Source organism: Sarcophilus harrisii, chromosome 3, assembly GCF_902635505.1.
Source record: "Sarcophilus harrisii chromosome 3, mSarHar1.11, whole genome shotgun sequence".
In the NCBI taxonomy this organism is placed as follows: Eukaryota; Metazoa; Chordata; class Mammalia; order Dasyuromorphia; family Dasyuridae; genus Sarcophilus; species Sarcophilus harrisii.
In genome coordinates this window covers 461,863,906-461,883,173 of record NC_045428.1, presented here as the reverse complement: position 1 = coordinate 461,883,173, position 19,268 = coordinate 461,863,906, and the positions used below count along the sequence as shown (strand labels likewise).

At 33.7% G+C, this 19,268-nt stretch overlaps 1 protein-coding gene across 1 annotated transcript; it reads left to right on the top strand.

The window, feature by feature from the left end:
• The first annotated feature begins 10,159 nt into the window (after positions 1-10,159).
• LOC100914029 (putative olfactory receptor 8G2) lies at positions 10,160-11,116 on the top strand. The gene has a single exon (XM_012545099.2). It carries the CDS (start codon positions 10,163-10,165, stop codon positions 11,114-11,116), a length of 954 nt encoding a protein of 317 aa, XP_012400553.1. The 5' UTR covers positions 10,160-10,162.
• The last annotated feature ends 8,152 nt before the right edge of the window (positions 11,117-19,268 follow it).

Sequence of the window (19,268 nt, the reverse complement as noted above, 5' to 3'; positions counted from 1 at the left end):
ACCTACAGCTTCTCCTTGAGCTTGCTTCTTTTCCAATACCTTTTATAGAGAAGAGCTAGAAAAATTCTAAGAGCAAAAGTCTACAATGTTGGGGTATTGCCTCTGAAATATGTTAAGGTAGGACTATAACTGCACAAGTGATATTCATTGTTATCATTGCTTCTTGGTTGTGCTACCTTAGAAGAAAAGACTGAACAAAACAAAGATCTCAGGTTAGAAGGTTAAAAGCAATGCAACTGAATTGAAAACATAAGTCTGTTGGATAAGCCGAAGGGGAGGGGAATATAATAGGCATTTATGTAGCATCTCCAGTGCCGGGAACTATTAAGCACCTTTTACAAGTATCTCATTTGATGCTGTTAACAACCCTGCAAAATAACTGTTACTAATATTCCCATTTACAATTGGGGAAACCAAGGAAAACAGGTTAAGTGACTTGCCCAGGTGTTAATATAGCTAGTAAATGTCTGAGGCCAGATTTAAACTCAGATCTTCTTGACTCCAGGTTTGGCACTTTGTCCACTGTGCAACTTAGCTATCTCAATAACAAAAATAAATCTCTCTGATTCCAGATAGAAAGGACTATCCAGTCTAGCCCCAAAGAGAGCACAATGAACCATGATACTGTCTGAAAGAGAAGAGCAGAAACATTCAAAGAATTTAAATATTTACTTAATCCCAATTTAAGAAAGCATAAAAGAAGCAAAAATAATTTATCTCATCTGATTTAAGGAAAAATCTATTTCTCTCACACAGGCCAAAGAAAAATGAAACATCAAATCTATATTAGGGACACTTTGGGAATTACAAATTCCAAGGTGGAAATCAGTAGGGACAACACAACTTTTGTTATATACCTGTGCTTAATCTTTCTCAGACTGGAACTTTGTAGAAGAATTTAAAGAAATTCATAGGATTGTGACGAGACTTCAGCGATAAGCATGCAACATTTTCCAAACACCTTCTGGAAAGCTGATAGTTTGAGAATAGTTTCCCTTTCTGACTTTTTCAGGACTGTTCTCCATCCTGATTAAGCAAGATTAGGTATATAGGACCCATTTCTATCTTCTTGATATGAATAAAGTATTAGGATTAGATATTAGAATTTAATTCCCAATTCATATTTCTTCAGTATGATATTTGTTCCTAGCTACAATTTCCCCAAAGCATTCAATGTATATTTTAATTTGTATACATGTTCAAGAAATAAAGATGCTTCATCTTTCCAATGAAATATTTTTGAGTTTGTGACCTCTTGGAGTATATTTTGTGAAACAAATAATCACTGTCTAGATTTCTTAACTCATTTAATTTTGTGATTAGATTTCAGATCAGTTAATTCTCTGATATTTAAAACAATGATTAATATAATCTTTAAGTGATGACCAGTTCTGATGGACCTGGCCATCCTCAGCAACGAGATCAACCAAATCATTTCCAATGGAGCAGTAATAAACTGAACCAGCTACGCCCAGAGAAAGAACTCTGGGAGATGACTAAAAACCATTACATTGAATTCCCAATCCCTATATTTATGCCCACCTGCATTTTTGATTTCCTTCACAAGCTAATTGTACAATATTTCAGAGTCTGATTCTTTTTGTACAGCAAAATAATTTTTGGTCATGTATACTTATTGTAGATCTAATTTATATTTTAATGTATTTAACATCTACTGGTCATTCTGCCATCTAGGGGAGGGGGTGGGGGGTAAGAGGTGAAAAATTGGAATAACCTGTAAATAAAAGGCTATTAAATTAAATATATATATATATTATATAAAATCTTTAAGTAATCAACCAATCCAAAGGGAAGTCAAAAAGAGAAGTAATACCTGTGAGTTCTAGATTTGATCTAACAAATCACACAGAACCTGAGGATTGAGATAAGCCATTTAACTCCTAGAAAAACAGGAAGGCAGGAGAAGATAACTGCTATTAAGGAGATCAGAGAATTCATCAAGGAGTGCTCTAGCTTCTCAGAAGCTCACTACCAAAATATTTTTTTTAATTTTTTTTATTATAGCTTTTTATTTACAAGATATATGCATGGGTAATTTTTCAGCATTTACAATTGCAAAACCTTTTGTTCCAGTTTTTCCCCTCCTTTGCTCCATCCCCTCCCCCAGATGGCAGGTAGACCAATACACGTTAAATATGTTAAAGTATATGTTAAATACAATATATGTATACATGTCCATGCAGTTATTTTGCTGCACAAGAAGAATCAAACTTTGAAATAGTGTACAATTAACCTGTGAAGGAAATAAAAAATGCAGGTGGACAAAAATAGAGGTATCAGGAAGTCTATGTAGTGGTTCACACTCATTTTGCTGAGTTCATTCTGGATATAGCTGGTTCATCATTACAAAGTCTTAAATTGGTCTTTATACACTCATTTTATTAGTGAGAGAAAGAGAGGAAAGAGGGGAAAGGGAGGAAAAAACCAGATGGAGAGAGAGAGAGAAAGAAAGAGGGGGGAGAAGGGAAAAGAAGAAGAGTGGGAAAAGTAGGGAGGAAGAAGAGAGACATAGATGGAAAGACAGAGACAGACAAAGAATTAGTTAGAGATAGAGACAGAATATAGAGAGAAACAAAGACACAGAGAAAGATACAGAGAGACAGACAGGGAAAGATTTGAAGGACAAAGCAAATAGGACAAAGATCAAAGTGTTAGCATTTTCTAGCAACACCATAGTTTTTAAAACTGTGATAAGATTAAACTTTTTTTTCTTTTTGCAATATCTTTTGATCTCTTTTGCTCATTAAAAAGTAGCTTAGTTTCCAACCATAAATAAGTTAGATGAGAATTGATACTAAAAATCAAGGAAATACAGAAAAGAATAAAACAATGGAGTTCCAAGGGTGGGATAAAATAGTAAATTAAGGGGTTCTAAAAGAGGTAGTCACAGGGAAGCCTTGACCTTAGCCTGAACTTCTGTGTGTTCTGAAGAAGTCTTGCTGAGAAGTTCTTAAATATTGATTGAGGGAGATGACTGAGATACCTGTAGAAAACACAATATGGGTTGATTTAGAAGCTTAACTGGGAAAAAATGAAGACAGTTTGATTGCTATTGACTGAGAATATTGACTGAAGATAAACCTTCTAAAGTAAAGGCAACTATATAACAAAGAATTTTTCTGAAGAGGGTCCCTAAGAGAAAATTTTCAAGATACTGACCTAGAAACTTGAGGTGATATGACTTAATGGAAAGTACTAAGCTCCAGTTCCACTATTACTTATTACCTTATTATTTATTGGACAAGTCACTTGCTTTCTTTGGGTATCAGTTTCATTATTTTTTGGATAGAGAATTTGTATTAGATGGTCTCTGGGATCCTTCTCAGTTCTAAATGCCATAATCATATGGAAATGTTCTTATCATGAATCCAATGGTGCTGAAGGAGTGTCTGGAATAATAGCTAATGAGCTAAGCTATTGCGCTTTACTTTATGTTATATAATAAGTTCAGGTGACCTCATGTGATAATTAAGGCCTTGTATTAATTTTCTTTCTGAAATGACAGACTGAAAGTATTAAAAGGATTTGTCTGTTTATGAAAACAGAGAAAAACTAGAAAAAAAATGATGTTAGCGTCATTTCCTTTTTGAATATGATTACTATTCCAGTAGATCAAGGAGTGACATCAAGGGTTCTTACCTTGGTCATATGCTGTTTAATTTTTTAATCAGTAAATTTTATAAAAGTATGGATGGAATATTTTCCAAATCTGCAAATGTAACAAAACAGGAAGTGATAAATAAAATATTGGATGACATTAGTCAATACCTAAAAACATCTCAACAAGGTAAAACATTGGGCCAAATATCATACCATTTAATTGATTACAGAGAAGTATAAAATTTGGTACTGGAGTTCAAAACCAAAACTGAGAAGACTTGGTCAGGTAGAAGTTGATCAGGAAAATCTGAGGACTCTAGCAAGATGAAACCTAAATATGTCAACTACAATATGATAACTAAGAAAAGAGCTGATGCATCATTAAGTCACATTATGATGATATGTTATCCAGAACAGGATAAGTATTATTCATTGAGCTATGTCCTGAACATCAAAATCTTAACTGCAATTTCTTTCATCTGAGCAGAACTCATTTAGGTTGGGTCAAAGAAAAGTCAAGTCATAAGTCCAACACACCTCAAGGTTAGAACATTCTGCAATTTCATAATTTAATGTGGGAGGTCACATTTTAGAAAGAGAAGTAGTCCAGAAGAAAGTGACTAAAATAGTTAAAAGTCCTTATGTCTTTGACATGTGAAAATCTATTAAAACAGCTGAAGATGGAAATCTTGGAGCAGAAAAAGAAGTTTCACAATAGAGTTTGATTAAATTTAGTTTTTTCATGGAAGCTATTTTATATTGTGTATACAAGTACTATATTTGTTATTGTGTGTATTTCCAAACCTGTATGAGCCTTTTCAGGGGGTTTCTTGGAAAGAATTCTAGTAGAATGATTTGCCTGCCATCTCTTTCTCCAACTCATTTTACACATGAAAAAAGTGAAGCCAACAGATTTAAATGTATTATATTAGTATGCTATATATATAACTATATACTAATATATTCATATATATTTATAAATTAATATGGTATATGTATTATAAGTATATATATTCTGATCTATTATATGTAAATATATAATGTAACATTATATATTAGTAAAATATACACTTATATGGTATATAACATGTTATATTATCATATTTTGCTATACATTATTATATATTAGTATATCACATCATATAATGTACTGTATCAATATGTGCATACATTATATTAATGCATTAAATTTATATGTAATATGCTAACATAATATAGACATATAATCATATATATGATAATAAACCAATATATTATATGTAATTTATATTATTAACATGTCTTTCATATATTGATATGTATACACATATAAATATGTGTGTATACATATAACATGCACGTGTAGGACAAAGATCAAGAAAGAAGTTGAAATGAGTTTTCTCAAGTCAAGAATTTAGACTGAAAAAAACTACTTTTCTCCACTTTTACTCCATCTCCACTTTCCTCACTTCCACATACACACCCTGAAAGTTAGCAACAGCTAAATTACTACCACAGCAAATAGTTCAGGAAAGAAGCTATATTTCAACTAAAGAATAAAAGGTCGCAAGAGAGCAGAAGCAACCAGTAGAGTAAGCTAGCAGGGAGCAATCTGGTTGATATTACCAGAGAACAGGAGGAGTTCTGTGGCTTCACTTCACATGTGTATGTCCTTTAGGACACATGTAGTTTCTGAATGAGTTTCCTCCCCCACAGCTAGCATGGCAACTTATAGGGGAATGGATTTGTGTGTATGTGTTTTGGTCATTTATTTTGCTTGAGTATTGATTATCATTGTCATTTTTCTTTAAAATAGCACATCCTCAATAGTCAATGACTATAGTAATCTAGTGTTTGATAAACCCAAAAACCCCAGATTCTGGGATAAGAACTCACTATTTAACAAAAAGTGCTGGGAAAATTGAAATATAGTGTGGCAAAACCTAGACATTGACAAACACCTAACATCGTATACCAAGATAAGGTCAAAATGGATTCATCATTTAAATAAAGAGTGGTACTATAAGCAAATTAGAAGAACAAAGGATAGCCTTCCACTCAGATGTGTGGAGAAGAAAAGACTTTGTGGCTAAAGAAGAACTAGAATACATTATAAAATACAAAATGGATAATTTTGATTATATTAAGTTTAAAAGTTTTTTTGTACCAACAAAACCAATGAAGACAAGATTAGAAGGGAAGCAGAAAACTGGAAAAAAATTACATCCAAGGGTTCTGATAAAGACCTTATTTCTAAAATATTTAGACAAGTGACTCAGAATACAAGCCATTCTCCAATTGATAAATGGTCAGAGTATATGAACAATTTTCAGATGAAATTTGAAGAATTTCAGAAGAAATTGAAACCATTTTTAGTCATAAGAAAAAATGTTCTAAATCACTATTAATCAGAGAAATATAAATTAAGAAAACTCTGAGGTACCACTACATATCTTTCAGATTGGCTAAGATGACAGGAAAAGATAATCATAAATATTGGAGGGATATTAATAAATTGTTGGTGGAGTTGTGAACTGATCCAAGCATTCTGGAGATCAATATGGAACTATTAGGCAAATGCTATCCTACTGTGCATACTCTGATCTAGCAGTATCTTTATTGGCTCTGTACCTAAAGAGATCATAAAAAAGGGAAGAGGACCCACACAAGCAATTAGAAACCGAGTGAATACCTGTCAGTTGGAGAATGACTAAATAAGTTATGGTATATGAATGTTATGAAATATTATTGTTCTATAAGAAATGATCAGCAGGATGATGTCAGAAACGTCTGGAGAGACTTACATGAATTGATGATAAGGGAAGTGAGTAGAACTAAGAGAACATTGTATATAGTAAGAAGAAGATTATATGAGATCAATTCTGATGAATGTGGCTCTTTTCAACAATGAGATGATTCAAGTTAATCCTAATAGACTTGTCATGGAGAGAACCATCTGCATCCAGAAAGAGGGCTATGGGGACTTAATGTAAATTCATAGTATTTTCACTTTTTTGTTGTTGTTTGATTTTTGTTTGTTTTCTTTCTCATTTTTTCTTTTGATCTGATCTTTCTTGTGTAGTATAACAATTGTGGAAATATGTATAGAAGAATATTGAATTACTTGCTGTCTAAGGGAGGGGATGGGGAAAGGGAGGGAAAAATTTGGAACACAAGGTTTTGAAAGAGTGAATGTGGAACACTATCTATGCATATATTTTGAAAACAAAAAAGCTAACAAAATAAAATTAAATAAAATAGCATATCCTTTGGTTGACCTGGAAAAAAAAGAAAACAAATCAGTGAGATTTCTTGAGCATGGAATTCCAGATAGTTTCCTAGGGATCTGTGAGTTTGTGGGGAAAAGGGCCTTTGTTATTATACAAAAATGAAAATTTCATGAGTAATTCAGACTTAATATGATATAGCTTGTAAGTCTAAACTCAGAAAGCAGTTGTAGGTATGCAAAAGGTATGAAATAAAATTAACAATGTAGATATGTCCATTTTCTCAAATGCATTCTTATCAGTTATTTCTTACTTCTCATAGCTTCAAAATTCTCATAAAATGTCCATTTCTAAGAAAAGGTTTTGCAGTAAATTTGTCTGAAATTCTATTGATTTCTTTCTGATATTATCTATCAGAATACAAGTTGTGATGAGGTAAGGTATGTTGCTAAAGAAAATTAAACAGATAGGAAGCCAGTGGGGATATAAGGATAAGAAGAGGAAAGAAAAATTCCCCTGGCCCATTTTCAGAAATGGTAGGTCCTTGATGAGGGGATACCCTGTGGGAACCTCTACTTCTATTTTAAATGAAGTCCCATGACTCTAATACCAGAAAAGAACCTCCACATCATAATGATCAGTTCTTCTGAAACTAGATGAGACTATTTCCTCCCTTAATGCCAGAAAAGACCCTGACAATGAAGTCACAATTAGAGCCGTAATCTGTAACTCAGAGCACTCCCCATCATAGGTCAGAGACTGAAGTCCATGCTCCAATTCTTTCAGTATGACAAAGTGTTCAAATCTGTCCCCAGAATTGTTAGCACCCAGAACATCAGGATTATTTGCCTTACAGAATGCTGACAGTGAAGAACCTATAAGATCCAAATCTAGAGGGTGAGTGAGTGACTTATATGTTCCAATTTTTCCTTCCAAAATCAGACATGAATATTCTATAATATTTTTCTACCCCAGCAACCTCAGTCCATCACTGAACTGTCCATCAGAGAGCTGCTTAAAGACCTATTTAGTAGGGGATTAAGAATGGTGCTTAGAAATTAGTGTTCCAGTGTTTTTTCACTCCTAGCTGCTCCCTAGTAAGAGGCTTAAAATTCTGCTGCCCCAGTCACATTGTAAAGGTGTGGCTTTAGAAGTCAGGGAAAGTTTCCTTAAATCTCTATACTGAGAGGAATTAATGCCCTTCCATGCATGAATGGGTTTCATATATTTCATCTCAGACTTGCATAAATGTTGATATTCTCAACCTTGTCGGAATGGCCCATTAATGTTTTTTGTTGCCCTGAACAATTAAACTAAATTGCATGTTGCACTGTGGATCCTCATTCAGATGGCACTTAGAACAACAGTACAATTCTGACATTCTAATTTTAATTAATTTTAATAAGATTTTCCTGATATTATCTGTTTCTTACCTTACCATGATATCCTATGTATCATTCCCTCTTCCCTTCCCAGAGGGCCATGCAAAATTAATTTAATGTGGACAATTTTACAACCATTCTTAAGATAAATGGCAATTCTATCAGTTAATGCAAACCAAAGAGAATTATTATTACAAACTCTGTACCTAGGATTTTGCTAGCCAATTTGCTTTATACTACTGCTTCCCCCAAATACTTTCTCAATTGATACCATCTCTGCCTTCTAGTTCTTATTATGATTCCCTATTTGACATGGCCTCAGTCAAGCTAAAAGGAAGATAAACAAGTGATTAACAGGCCCCTATTGTTGCAGGGCCACAGGAGCTTTTCTTGGAAATTTAGAAACTTGGAAATTGTACCAACATCTAAATAGTAATTGGAAAATGGGGGTTGGCCACTTATGTGGCAGGACATTTATTTATGAGCTAAAGAATTAAGAACATGCTGATAAGAAGGTTCAAAAAATGCCAAAACACATTTTGAAGTTTGAATCTCCACAAACCTCTTAGTAATTATCTCTTTGCCAGGATATTAGAGATTCTCTATGCTGAAACAGACCAATATAAGAGCATTAAAATTTTGACTCCACAAGAGAAACAAAGCAATACATTTTATGATCTAAATCACTGGAGCTCACATGGAGACCTCCTGCTCTATCCCCTAAGGAGAAATTTGAAGATAATAGTGAGTCATTGAGAATCTTCTGGCAACAACAGAAAAAGATCCAGTAATATATCTCTCCAAAGTCTGGAAATGTTTTAAGCTTTCTATCAAGAAGAAAAAACTTTAAATTTTGTTTAAATTTTAAAATTTGTTGGCTTCAGGCTTAGGAAGACTTTTTTAAAGTATGCAGTCCATTTTTAATGTCCACTTTATGAATACATTCCTCATAATCTAGTTTCAAGGATACATTGACTAGAGACTAAAAAGATGTCTAGGTTGAGGAAATATCTGTGTAGGAGATAGCATGGAGCAGCAGAAAAAATCCTGGACTTAAAATTAGGAAGATATGGATTCATATTTAACCTATGAAAGATTCATATTGATTCTGTCACCACTATAATGTCACTCACTTATATCTGCCTCATTTTTCAACTGGTAAGACAAAACAATATAAAATAAATCATAAAAGTCAAAATACCTATCTTATATGATTATTGTGAGGTTAAAATGAGGCAGTTTTTATTTTGTTGTTGGCTACCTATGAAGTCAACATTGTAGAGAAGATATGGTGAGGAAACCAACTCCCTCTACTAATATAGATCTTTAAATGTTTTGCAAATTACTAGAGAATTACTCATGGCATTGGGTAGTTAATTTAATTTCCCAACAATACACAACAGCTAGTATTCCATCAAAGACAATACTTATATGTCTTCCATAGTCTACTACTAGGTCTTTATTCACTATGCTGTTTTGACTCTCATAGTAACATATGTAAAGAGAAATGCCAATTCCAGGTATTTTTATTAAGGTCATCACATTTTACTATCAAAATATGAATGTTACATTTTTCAGAAGAAACTACGTTGAGAAAATAAACCTTCAAGGTTTAAGTAACTGGGAAATGGGCTATAGAGTTAATGGTAGAAAAGGTTTAAAACATGGGGTAAAGGGCTTAAATTAAATATGTAATTTCTGAGACATCCAAGATAGAAAAGGCTGATATAGCAAGCAATTCGGTTGTCACAGCTATTTTATTTTTAATCTACTGGTTTCTAATAAAGTTTAGCTATATTTCATATGTATGCTTATGTTTCAATAAAATCATACACTGCAGACCCAATTCTCTACCATACATAGGAACCTAAGTCTGAATACTGTCTCTGTGATTTCAGTTGTGCTCCTAATATCTTATTTTTATTTACAGAGATATCTCATTGCAAAAAGATAATGGATGCACAAAATCACTCCGCAGTGACTCGTTTCTTCCTTGAGGGACTAACAGATGACCCAAGGTTCCAGCTCCCCTTGTTCATTCTTTTCTTTCTTATCTATTCAGCCAGTGTAGTAGGAAACTTGGGCGTGATTCTATTGATTGTACTGAATAATCACCTTCACACCCCAATGTACTATTTCATTAGAAACTTGTCCTTCATTGATCTCTGTCATTCTACTGCCATTACCCCTAAAATGCTAGTGAGCTTTGTGTCAGGAAAAAATGCCATCTCTTATAAGGAGTGCATGGCTCAGCTCTATTTCTTTCTCATTTTTGCTATTGCTGAATGCCACATGTTGTCAGTGATGGCATATGATCGCTATGTTGCCATTTGCAGTCCCCTTCTTTATAATGTTCTAATGAACTATCAAGTTTGCTCCAAGCTCATGGCAGGGGTGTACTTTCTGGCAATTGCTGGCTCCACAATTCATGTTGGTTTTATGCAGAAGCTGTTGTTTTGCAAAGCTGATCTCATCAACCATTACTTCTGTGATCTTCTTCCCCTCCTGAGCCTCTCCTGCTCCAACACCTATGTAAATGAACTTTTGGTCTTATACTTAAGTGCATTTAACATCCTCATTCCAACTCTGACTATCCTTACCTCCTATATCTTCATCCTAATCAGCATCCTTCACATTCGTTCCACTGAGGGTAGGTTCAAGGCCTTTACCACCTGTAGCTCCCACATTGCCGCTGTTACCCTCACTTTTGGCTCTGCCATTGTTGTATACCTGCAGCCATCATCAGTTCACTCTTTAGCTCAGGGTAAAGTGTCCTCTATATTTTATACTACAGTATTGCCTATGCTGAACCCCCTGATCTATAGCTTAAGGAATAAAGATGTCAAAACTGCCCTGAGGAGAAGTTTTAGGAAAATAGGTTTCTCATGGGGAAAAATGATTAAATAGGAGATTATGACAAGGTATTTCATTCCTCCTCCCTCCCTTAGGTCCTGAATTTATGAGATAGGATTAATAACTACCCACTCTCCTCTGAAAGGTTTTTTTTTTCAGTATCAAATGAAATAATTGTTTATAAAAATACCATCACAAATAAATTTTCTTACACAAATATGAGGTAGCAATCTACCCATCTTTTAAAAAATAGGCTTACTTATATCTATTCATTTTATTCAAGAAAATAAGAAGTGGGGATAATGTCTAAAGTGAATACTATCTTGTATTTGCAGGTATTTTGTACCATTGAAATAAAGTAAAAAGGAAATCTCACAATGAATTGTTAAAAATTCAAATTATAATTTGTTTTTAAAATAGTCTTTATAGTTACCTGAAATGCTATATTGATTTTAAAACTGTGTTATATAACTTTGCCAATTACCAAAAAGAAAAGAGGAAATAAATATGCAAAATGATAGATAAAGTATGACCCCCAATTCTTTAGCTTTTAATGAGAAAGGTAGCACAAGACAACAGTAAGAACTCTGTGAATACTTCTTGCCTATGACTTAACCTCTCTGGGCCCCACTTTCTTTGTCTGTAAAATGACAATATTGGATTAGATGCTCTTTGACATCTCTTCTAATTCTAAATTTACAAAGCTATAAGGAAGACAAATTAAAGATACAAAAATGCCATTAAATAGACAAACATTTTTTGAATATACTATGTGCAGAACATTGTATTAGGTGCTAGAAATAAAAATCATTGTCCTTCTGGAACTCACCGGTGGCTTGGGGGTCAGTGCACAAGTAAAAATAAACTATATATATAAAGAAAATTCAAGAAGGAAGAGAATTCTAATAATTGGATAGCCAAGAAAGGGCTTGTGTATTTCGTTGCTATGCTGTACTTTAAAAGAACCTAGCAACAATATGAGGAACGATGAGCAACTATTCCCCATGAGAGAGACCACTTATACAGTCATGAATATGGAATAGTGAAAGTAGATGTTAGGTAGAATAGCTAGCAGAACAATTTGATTGAAACAAAGAGTATGAGAGAAAGATATGAAATAATTTTGAAAGAAAGATGGAGACCAGTGTTGAGGCTTTAAATGAGCTTTGCAGTAAGATGACCCAGTGAATAGACTACTGGATCTGGAGTCAAGAAGTTCTGAGCAGTTATATGGCACAGTGGATAAAACACAGGTCCTAGAGCTGGAGGACCTTAGTTCAAATCTTGGGGAAGCTATGCATCAGAAGGATCTGATTTCAAATTTGGCCTCAGACATACTTCCTAGCTGTGTGATCCTGGGCAAGTCACTAAATCCCAATTGCTTCAGTTTCATCATTTGTAAGTAGGAATAATAATAGCCCCTCCATAGCTCTCAGGATTGTTGTAAGGATAAAATGAGCTCATGTTTATGAAGTACTTAATACAGTGTTCGGCACATAATAAGTATTTAATAAATATTATTATCACCATCAATATTCTTTTATCTTGGAGGTATTAGGGAAATATTTAAACTTTTTTTGATCTGGGAAGTAGGATCATCTCTGTTTTAGGAACATAAATTTGAAATACAGATCATAAAGAAAACAGGATTTCTCACCTGCATATTTAGGTACAGGGAGAGATATACAGATTGTCTATCTTGGGAACATGCCTCTAGCTAACTTTAACACAAAAATCTGCTCTAACACAAAGAACCTCATTATAATTAGACAAAAAGAAAATTTATTCTAATCAAAAAGTGAAGGAGATCCAGAGGAATTGTGCTAACCTAATTGCAACTTTTAATAGCAGAAAAAAATTTGTTTATGTGAATTACTAGGATTATTAGAGTGGGGAATGTGATTATCTTTGGAAATGTTATTGTTTTATTTCATATCAATTTTTTCATTCATCATTCATCATTCATCAAGCTTTAAGAATGAATAATTGGAATTCAAATCCTCTCTTTTATTTATTATTTGTGCCACTTTTGGGAAATCAATTGTGTTCTACAGGTCTAGTTTCCTCATTTTCAAATAGCTTTTTTTGGATTAGATTGTTTCTAAAGTCACTATGAATGAAAAAAAGAAGAATCATACTCCCTTTCCCAGGAAGCCAGAATTTTAGATTATTCTGAGACTATAGTAGTAGAGGAAGAACAAGGTGGTGATTAGGTGCTGAGGTTGGTCTGAACTCACACTTTGTACCTGTTCAGGAACTCCAAATCCATCTCCATAGTATTGAAGATAAGGCATACCCAGATCATATCCCACAAGTTACTTTACTGCTTCAGAAACCTAGAGGCTTAAATAGTACTTTGGAACTGACAACAGCATTTAATACAAATCCTCTTGTCCTTAAATCATCATGTGGCATTAATAGTTCCTCTCATGTTCAATTAATTGCCCAGTTTGCAGAAACCTTGATGAATACAAGTCTCTATTAAATTTATTTTTGATTATGGTGATAGAGAGATAAATTAGTTTCACGCATAAAAAATCAGTAAATCGACTGAGATATTCCGAGTATTATAAAATTTGATGCTGCTTGTTGGAAATTGCTTAACTGAAGCCTTCTTTCAGGAGACTGCTCCTGAATATCACAGCTCCAAAAGAGCAAAGATTCTCTATCCCCTCAGCTGTATCTCCAATTCTTCTTAGGGTCATATTTGAAATTATTTCAGGTCCTACACTTGCACTTCTGTGGCTTAAAGGAGAGTCTCTTGACTCTTCATGATACACTATTCATAACTCCTCAATTTCTCGATTTAGACTGATAGTGCTTTTTAAATTATGTGTCAGGGTTCAAATTTTTATGTGATTTCTTGATTTGTATTAGTAATAAATATTTATCTGCAAAAGAGCTGAGGTGCCCTATTATCTCAGCTTTCTAAATTCTTCAACATGGTCTGCCCTTCTTCTGATGTCCTTAAAATTCTTTGTTTACATTGTCTGTTCTCATACAAATGAGGCATTATTCTATGATATTCAAAAGATGATTTGAATCTTATTTATATTATCACAGTTACTACATTATCCAAAACTGCTTAGGTTCTATCTGAAAGCTGAGTTTCTTTACATAATTTTCCAGCAATTTTTAAAATTTAAAATAAAGTTATTTAATCTGTTCCTTATCAAAATATTTATTCTTACAGTGCCAATATTTTACATTCCTTTAACCATTGTTACAGATAAATTAAATTAAATTTAATTACAAAGTGTAAATTAAAACAAAGTGTTGAGGTGTGAGAAATGAGGGCTGAGAGATATTCTAACAGCAATGGAGTCCCCAGGCAGGTGTCATAGGTTTTTGCAAAAAAATTCAAAGTCCCTATCTGCAGGTGAGGTTTTGGGCAAAAAAAAAAATGGGTTTATTCCACTGAGAAACAACTTCCAAGAGGACTATTTCTGAAAGGAATTTAGCAAAGGTTTGGGGTACAGAGTCATTTTTGACTCAGTGTAAAAAACCCATTTTTTTAACCACCTTTCCATTGTGTCTCCATTTCAATGACCTACTTTGTATCAATGGCATCACTATTCCAATATTTCAGGTTTGAAAATTCGGAATAACCCATGATATATCTGTCCCTTTATTTCCCACAATCAATCAGTTGCTAAGTTTTATTTATTCTACTGCCAGATCTCATATACATTCCCTCTGTAATCACTGGGACACCATCCTTTATAACTGCTATACTGGATTATTACAAAGCTACTCTACTTAGTTTCCTTATCTCCAGATTTTTGTTTCTCCAATCTGTCATTCATATATCTCCCAAACCAATAATTTTAACAATATCATTCTTCATTTCAAGATGATTCATTGGCTCCCTATTGCTTCTAAGATAAAATTTAAAAAAAAACCTTTTCTGTTTGAAACATAAATCTCTTAATAATTTGCCCCAACCTATGTTTTTAGAATTATTTCAGATTGTAGCTTTTAATGTATTCTATATTCCAGGCAAACTAGCTTACTTACTGCTTCCCTTACAAGATATTCTAGCTATTAACCTCTATCTTTCTACACAAACTTATGTTCTCCATATCTGAAATATTCTCAACAACAATGTTATCACTTTTTAACTCCATGTCTTAGAATCCATAGCTCTGTTCAAGGCTCAGCTTAAGTGCTTCAAAATTATTACTTTCCTGATGCATCAATTTTTAGTATTTTCTACTTTCCCAATAGGGAAATTATTTTATACTTAACTAGGTATGTTTCCTCCACTTTTTACTTTTGTCTTTGTAACTCTGTTGCCTAACAACAAAATGCTTAGCATTTGGTAGGTATTCAATACATGGTTGTTGAATTGAACTGAATTGAATGAAATACATAATTTGGGACACTTAGGTCAAGACAAAGCTTTAGAGCTGAAACAAAATACATTTTATTGGCCCAAGATAGAAGTAAATGTCTATAAAAAGTAAAAGAACTGTGAGCCATGTTCCAACTAAATGCTTCAGATATCTACTTTGACCTCAAGAATATAAATATTATGAAACTTTTAAACTTGGGTCACTGGAAGGAGGCAGAATATAAATAGCATCTTAGTGGTGACAGATAAACATCTGATATATATAAGCATATCCATCTAGGACCAGAAAGGATTTATACTTGATTGTAATGCTGGAGAAACTGAGTCAAGATGAAGATTAGAGAGTTTTAATTGGGTTTAAAATTTTATTTGAGTTTCTGAGAGGGAAAGATTTTTTGGGGGGGGGGCAAATAAGAATCCATTTGTCCCCCCAGGGCTGAATTGGACTTTTGTCTCAAAGAATTCAGCCTTGAATGTGAGATTCCAATAATTTTTATATGGCTCTAAGTGATCAGGGGAGACAAAGGCAAGGGGTGAAGTCCAAACACTGGTGAGCATGGGAATTTCCAGGAAGGGACCATCAATTCGGTTCTCACAGGTTGGGAGTAGGACCATAAATTCTTGATAATTTAAGAGGACATAGGATCCAGGATGTCTGAATTCACCCTTATCTGAGATTAAACATTTACAGTTTATGATCCTAAAGTAGCCAGTCCTAAATTATATCAGTTCTAATGGTCAGGAAGGGGGTTTGCAACCAAGGGGATTGAGGCAGAACAATTCAAGTAACTGAGGCAGAACAATTTAGGGAAACTGAGGCAGAACAATAAACGGAAACTGAGGCAGAACAATAAAATGAAACTGTGGTACAACAGATAAGGTGTTTTGCAGCTGTGCGGGGTGAAAACTGTTACAATTCCAGCATTTTGACACTTTTAATTGATTATTTGCAAGAAACAAAAAGGCCATTCACAGTTCTGAAGTGCTAATAATCAACCATGTTACCTGACTCCAGATAGGATGGGGATATACTCAAAGTGCTGATTAAGACATATTTCTGGCAATATAGCCAATATGGACATTTGTTTTGCTTGACTATATGTGTTGCTAATGAATTTTGTGGGTTGATTTTTTTTTTTGCTTTCTCAGTAGAAGAAAATTCAGAACTGAAAATATAAAATGTAAAGTTTAATTTAAAAAAACCAAACATATGAAAGAATTCAAAGCCTAAAAATAAGAAAAATACAAATCAAAACAAGTTTGTGGTATCACCTCACACCTTGCAAATTGGCTAAGATGAGAATAATAAATGTTGAAAGGAATGTGAGAAGATGGGTATACTAGTAAATTGCTAGTAGAGCTGTGGATCAGTAAGAAAGATTCTGGAATTGTAAAAAGTATCTAAAATAACTAGAGATTTTAATGCAGAGATTCCATTACTGGATTATACCACAAGGAAACCATTAGTAAGAAGAAAATTCCCATTTATTCAGAATATTCATAGAAGCACTCTTTTAGGATGGCAAAGAAATGGAAACAAATTAAATGTCCTTGAATTGGATAATGGCTATATATATTGTGATACATTAATATAATAAAATGTTATTGGGCTATGAGAAATGAGTGCTATGGTGAATATAAAGAAGCACAGAAATATCTACATGACTTATAAAGTAACAGAGTCACAAAACAATATACTTAATGACTACAACATAAAGAGCATAATCACCTACACATACAAAATGAGTAGTGAATGTTACAAGATGATAAAGAACAAGGAAGGTTAATATATATATATATATATATATATATATATATATATATGTCCCAATGGGCTAACAATAACTAAGTACAGCAACAGCCTACTGAAATTGAACCCCAAATGATCCAATAGACCTAGATCTGAATCAGGAACTTGCAGAACTTATACTAGGAAGGAAGGGGAGAAAAAACTTCTCCCTATTTTACACTATCGTGAAAGCTTCATAAACTTGCAAGCTTCTAAATTAGATTATGAAAACAGTAGAAAGATAAAAAGAAAAAGAAGCACAGGCTAAATATCTACCCAGATAGCTCCCCAGCAGGCAGAGCTCAATTCTAACATAAACTGCAAAATAAGAAGTCAATGGAAGAATAAGCAAATAAAAATATAACCCTATCATCAAGAGTTTTTGTGATAGCACAAAGCTTAATACACAAACATGAAAGAGGACAAGAAATTCTACAAGCAAAATCTCAGAAAAAAATTGCAGCATGGATGGGTGGAGCCAAGATGGCAAAGGGCAGACACATCTTTATCTGAGCTCCGCTTAATGTCCCTCACATCAAACCCAGATCAAATCTCTCAGATGTTTTTAGAGTGACAGAACCCACAAACATTTGGAGTGTAATAAATTTCCAGCAAAAGATACTTTGGAAGAACTATAGGAAAGGTCTGTTTCAATTGAGGGACGGGAGGAGGAGTTGGCTGAGTGCAGACACAGAGTCAGTGCTTTGCAGCATTGTAGCACTGGGGAATCTACTGGGAGGCTCTTAGGCTACTTTGTTCTAGGTTACAAGCAAGTGCATTAGCAGATTTGCTGTGAGACATCCAATGAAAATACAAAAGGCAAATAGTGAGTCTCTGAACCCCAGAAAAACATGGAACCTGGTCATGCCTACTCAGCACTGGAAGTCAGTCAGAAGCACTGACCCCATGGCAACTTAAAGCAGCTGTCATCTATAATGGAAACTTGGGACAATCTCCCCCTTGCCCTAAGAGCAGACCTCAATCTTGAAAAAAATGAGCAAAAAGCAAAAAGGAACTCTGACAATAGATAGCTTTTATGGAGAAAGAAAAGAATAGACCTCAAATCCTGAGGATCCTAAAGGCAAATCATCTCCAGATAAAGCCCAAAGGGTGATATGAGTTGGTCCCCATCTCACAAGGCTCTCTTGGAAGAATTCAAAAAGGATCTTAAGAGAGAGTAATAAGAAATATCAGGAAAGGAAATGAGAATTTTGCAAGAGACTTTGGAAAAGGAAAAACAGAAATTATCTGAAGAAAACTCCTTAAAAATAGATTTGAAGAAATGGAAAAAGCACATAACTCCTTACAAAATTGATATGAAAAAGAAACCAATTTGTTGAAAAACAGAATTTGTGAAATGGAAAACTGCAGTGTGGATACGAGTCTAAGAAGAATTGCTAGAAGATATAAATAAAAAGCTCAAAAAGAGTCCTAAATGATTTTTAAAAACTAAATAAGAACAGCAAAAGAAAGTTAGGTAATGGTAGAAGAGTAATATAAGAAATTTATGAAAAAAAGAATCAATAACTTTGTAAAAGAAAGACACTTGCTGAAGAAAATAAGTCCTTAAAAACTATAATCAGTCATAGAAATTTAATGACTTTGTGATACATTATGAAATAATAAAACAAAGTCAAATATCTGAAAAAATTTAAAAAATGTGAAACCTCTCATAGGAAAAACAACTTACCTGGATAATAGATAAGAAATGATTTAAGAATAATTGTACTAGACAGGGTGGACTTGAGATGCAGAAGTAGAGAACATACTCAGCTGTGTCCTACCAACATTCTCTTGCAAAAAGTTTTAAAACAATGTCTCAAATCAAATTATAAAGTGAAAGAAGCAACAAAAAAAATCAGGATCAAATATTCTTCCTGCCAAGACAACTTAAGAATTCAAAAAGATAGATGTGTGATATGACGGTGGAGGCTGGCCTGGAGATCATGTGGAAAAAAATAGCAGTGGTAGGTGTTGGTGGTATTGATAAAAGCAGCAGCAACCTTGGAAACTCCCAAGCCAGAGATGGTAAAGGAACCTGGAAATTAGTCTGAAAAAAATTA

What these genes read in the sequence shown, in the direction of transcription:
- LOC100914029 (XM_012545099.2), top strand. Translation starts at nt 10,163, where the DNA reads ATGGATGCACAAAATCACTCCGCAGTGACTCGTTTCTTCCTTGAGGGA.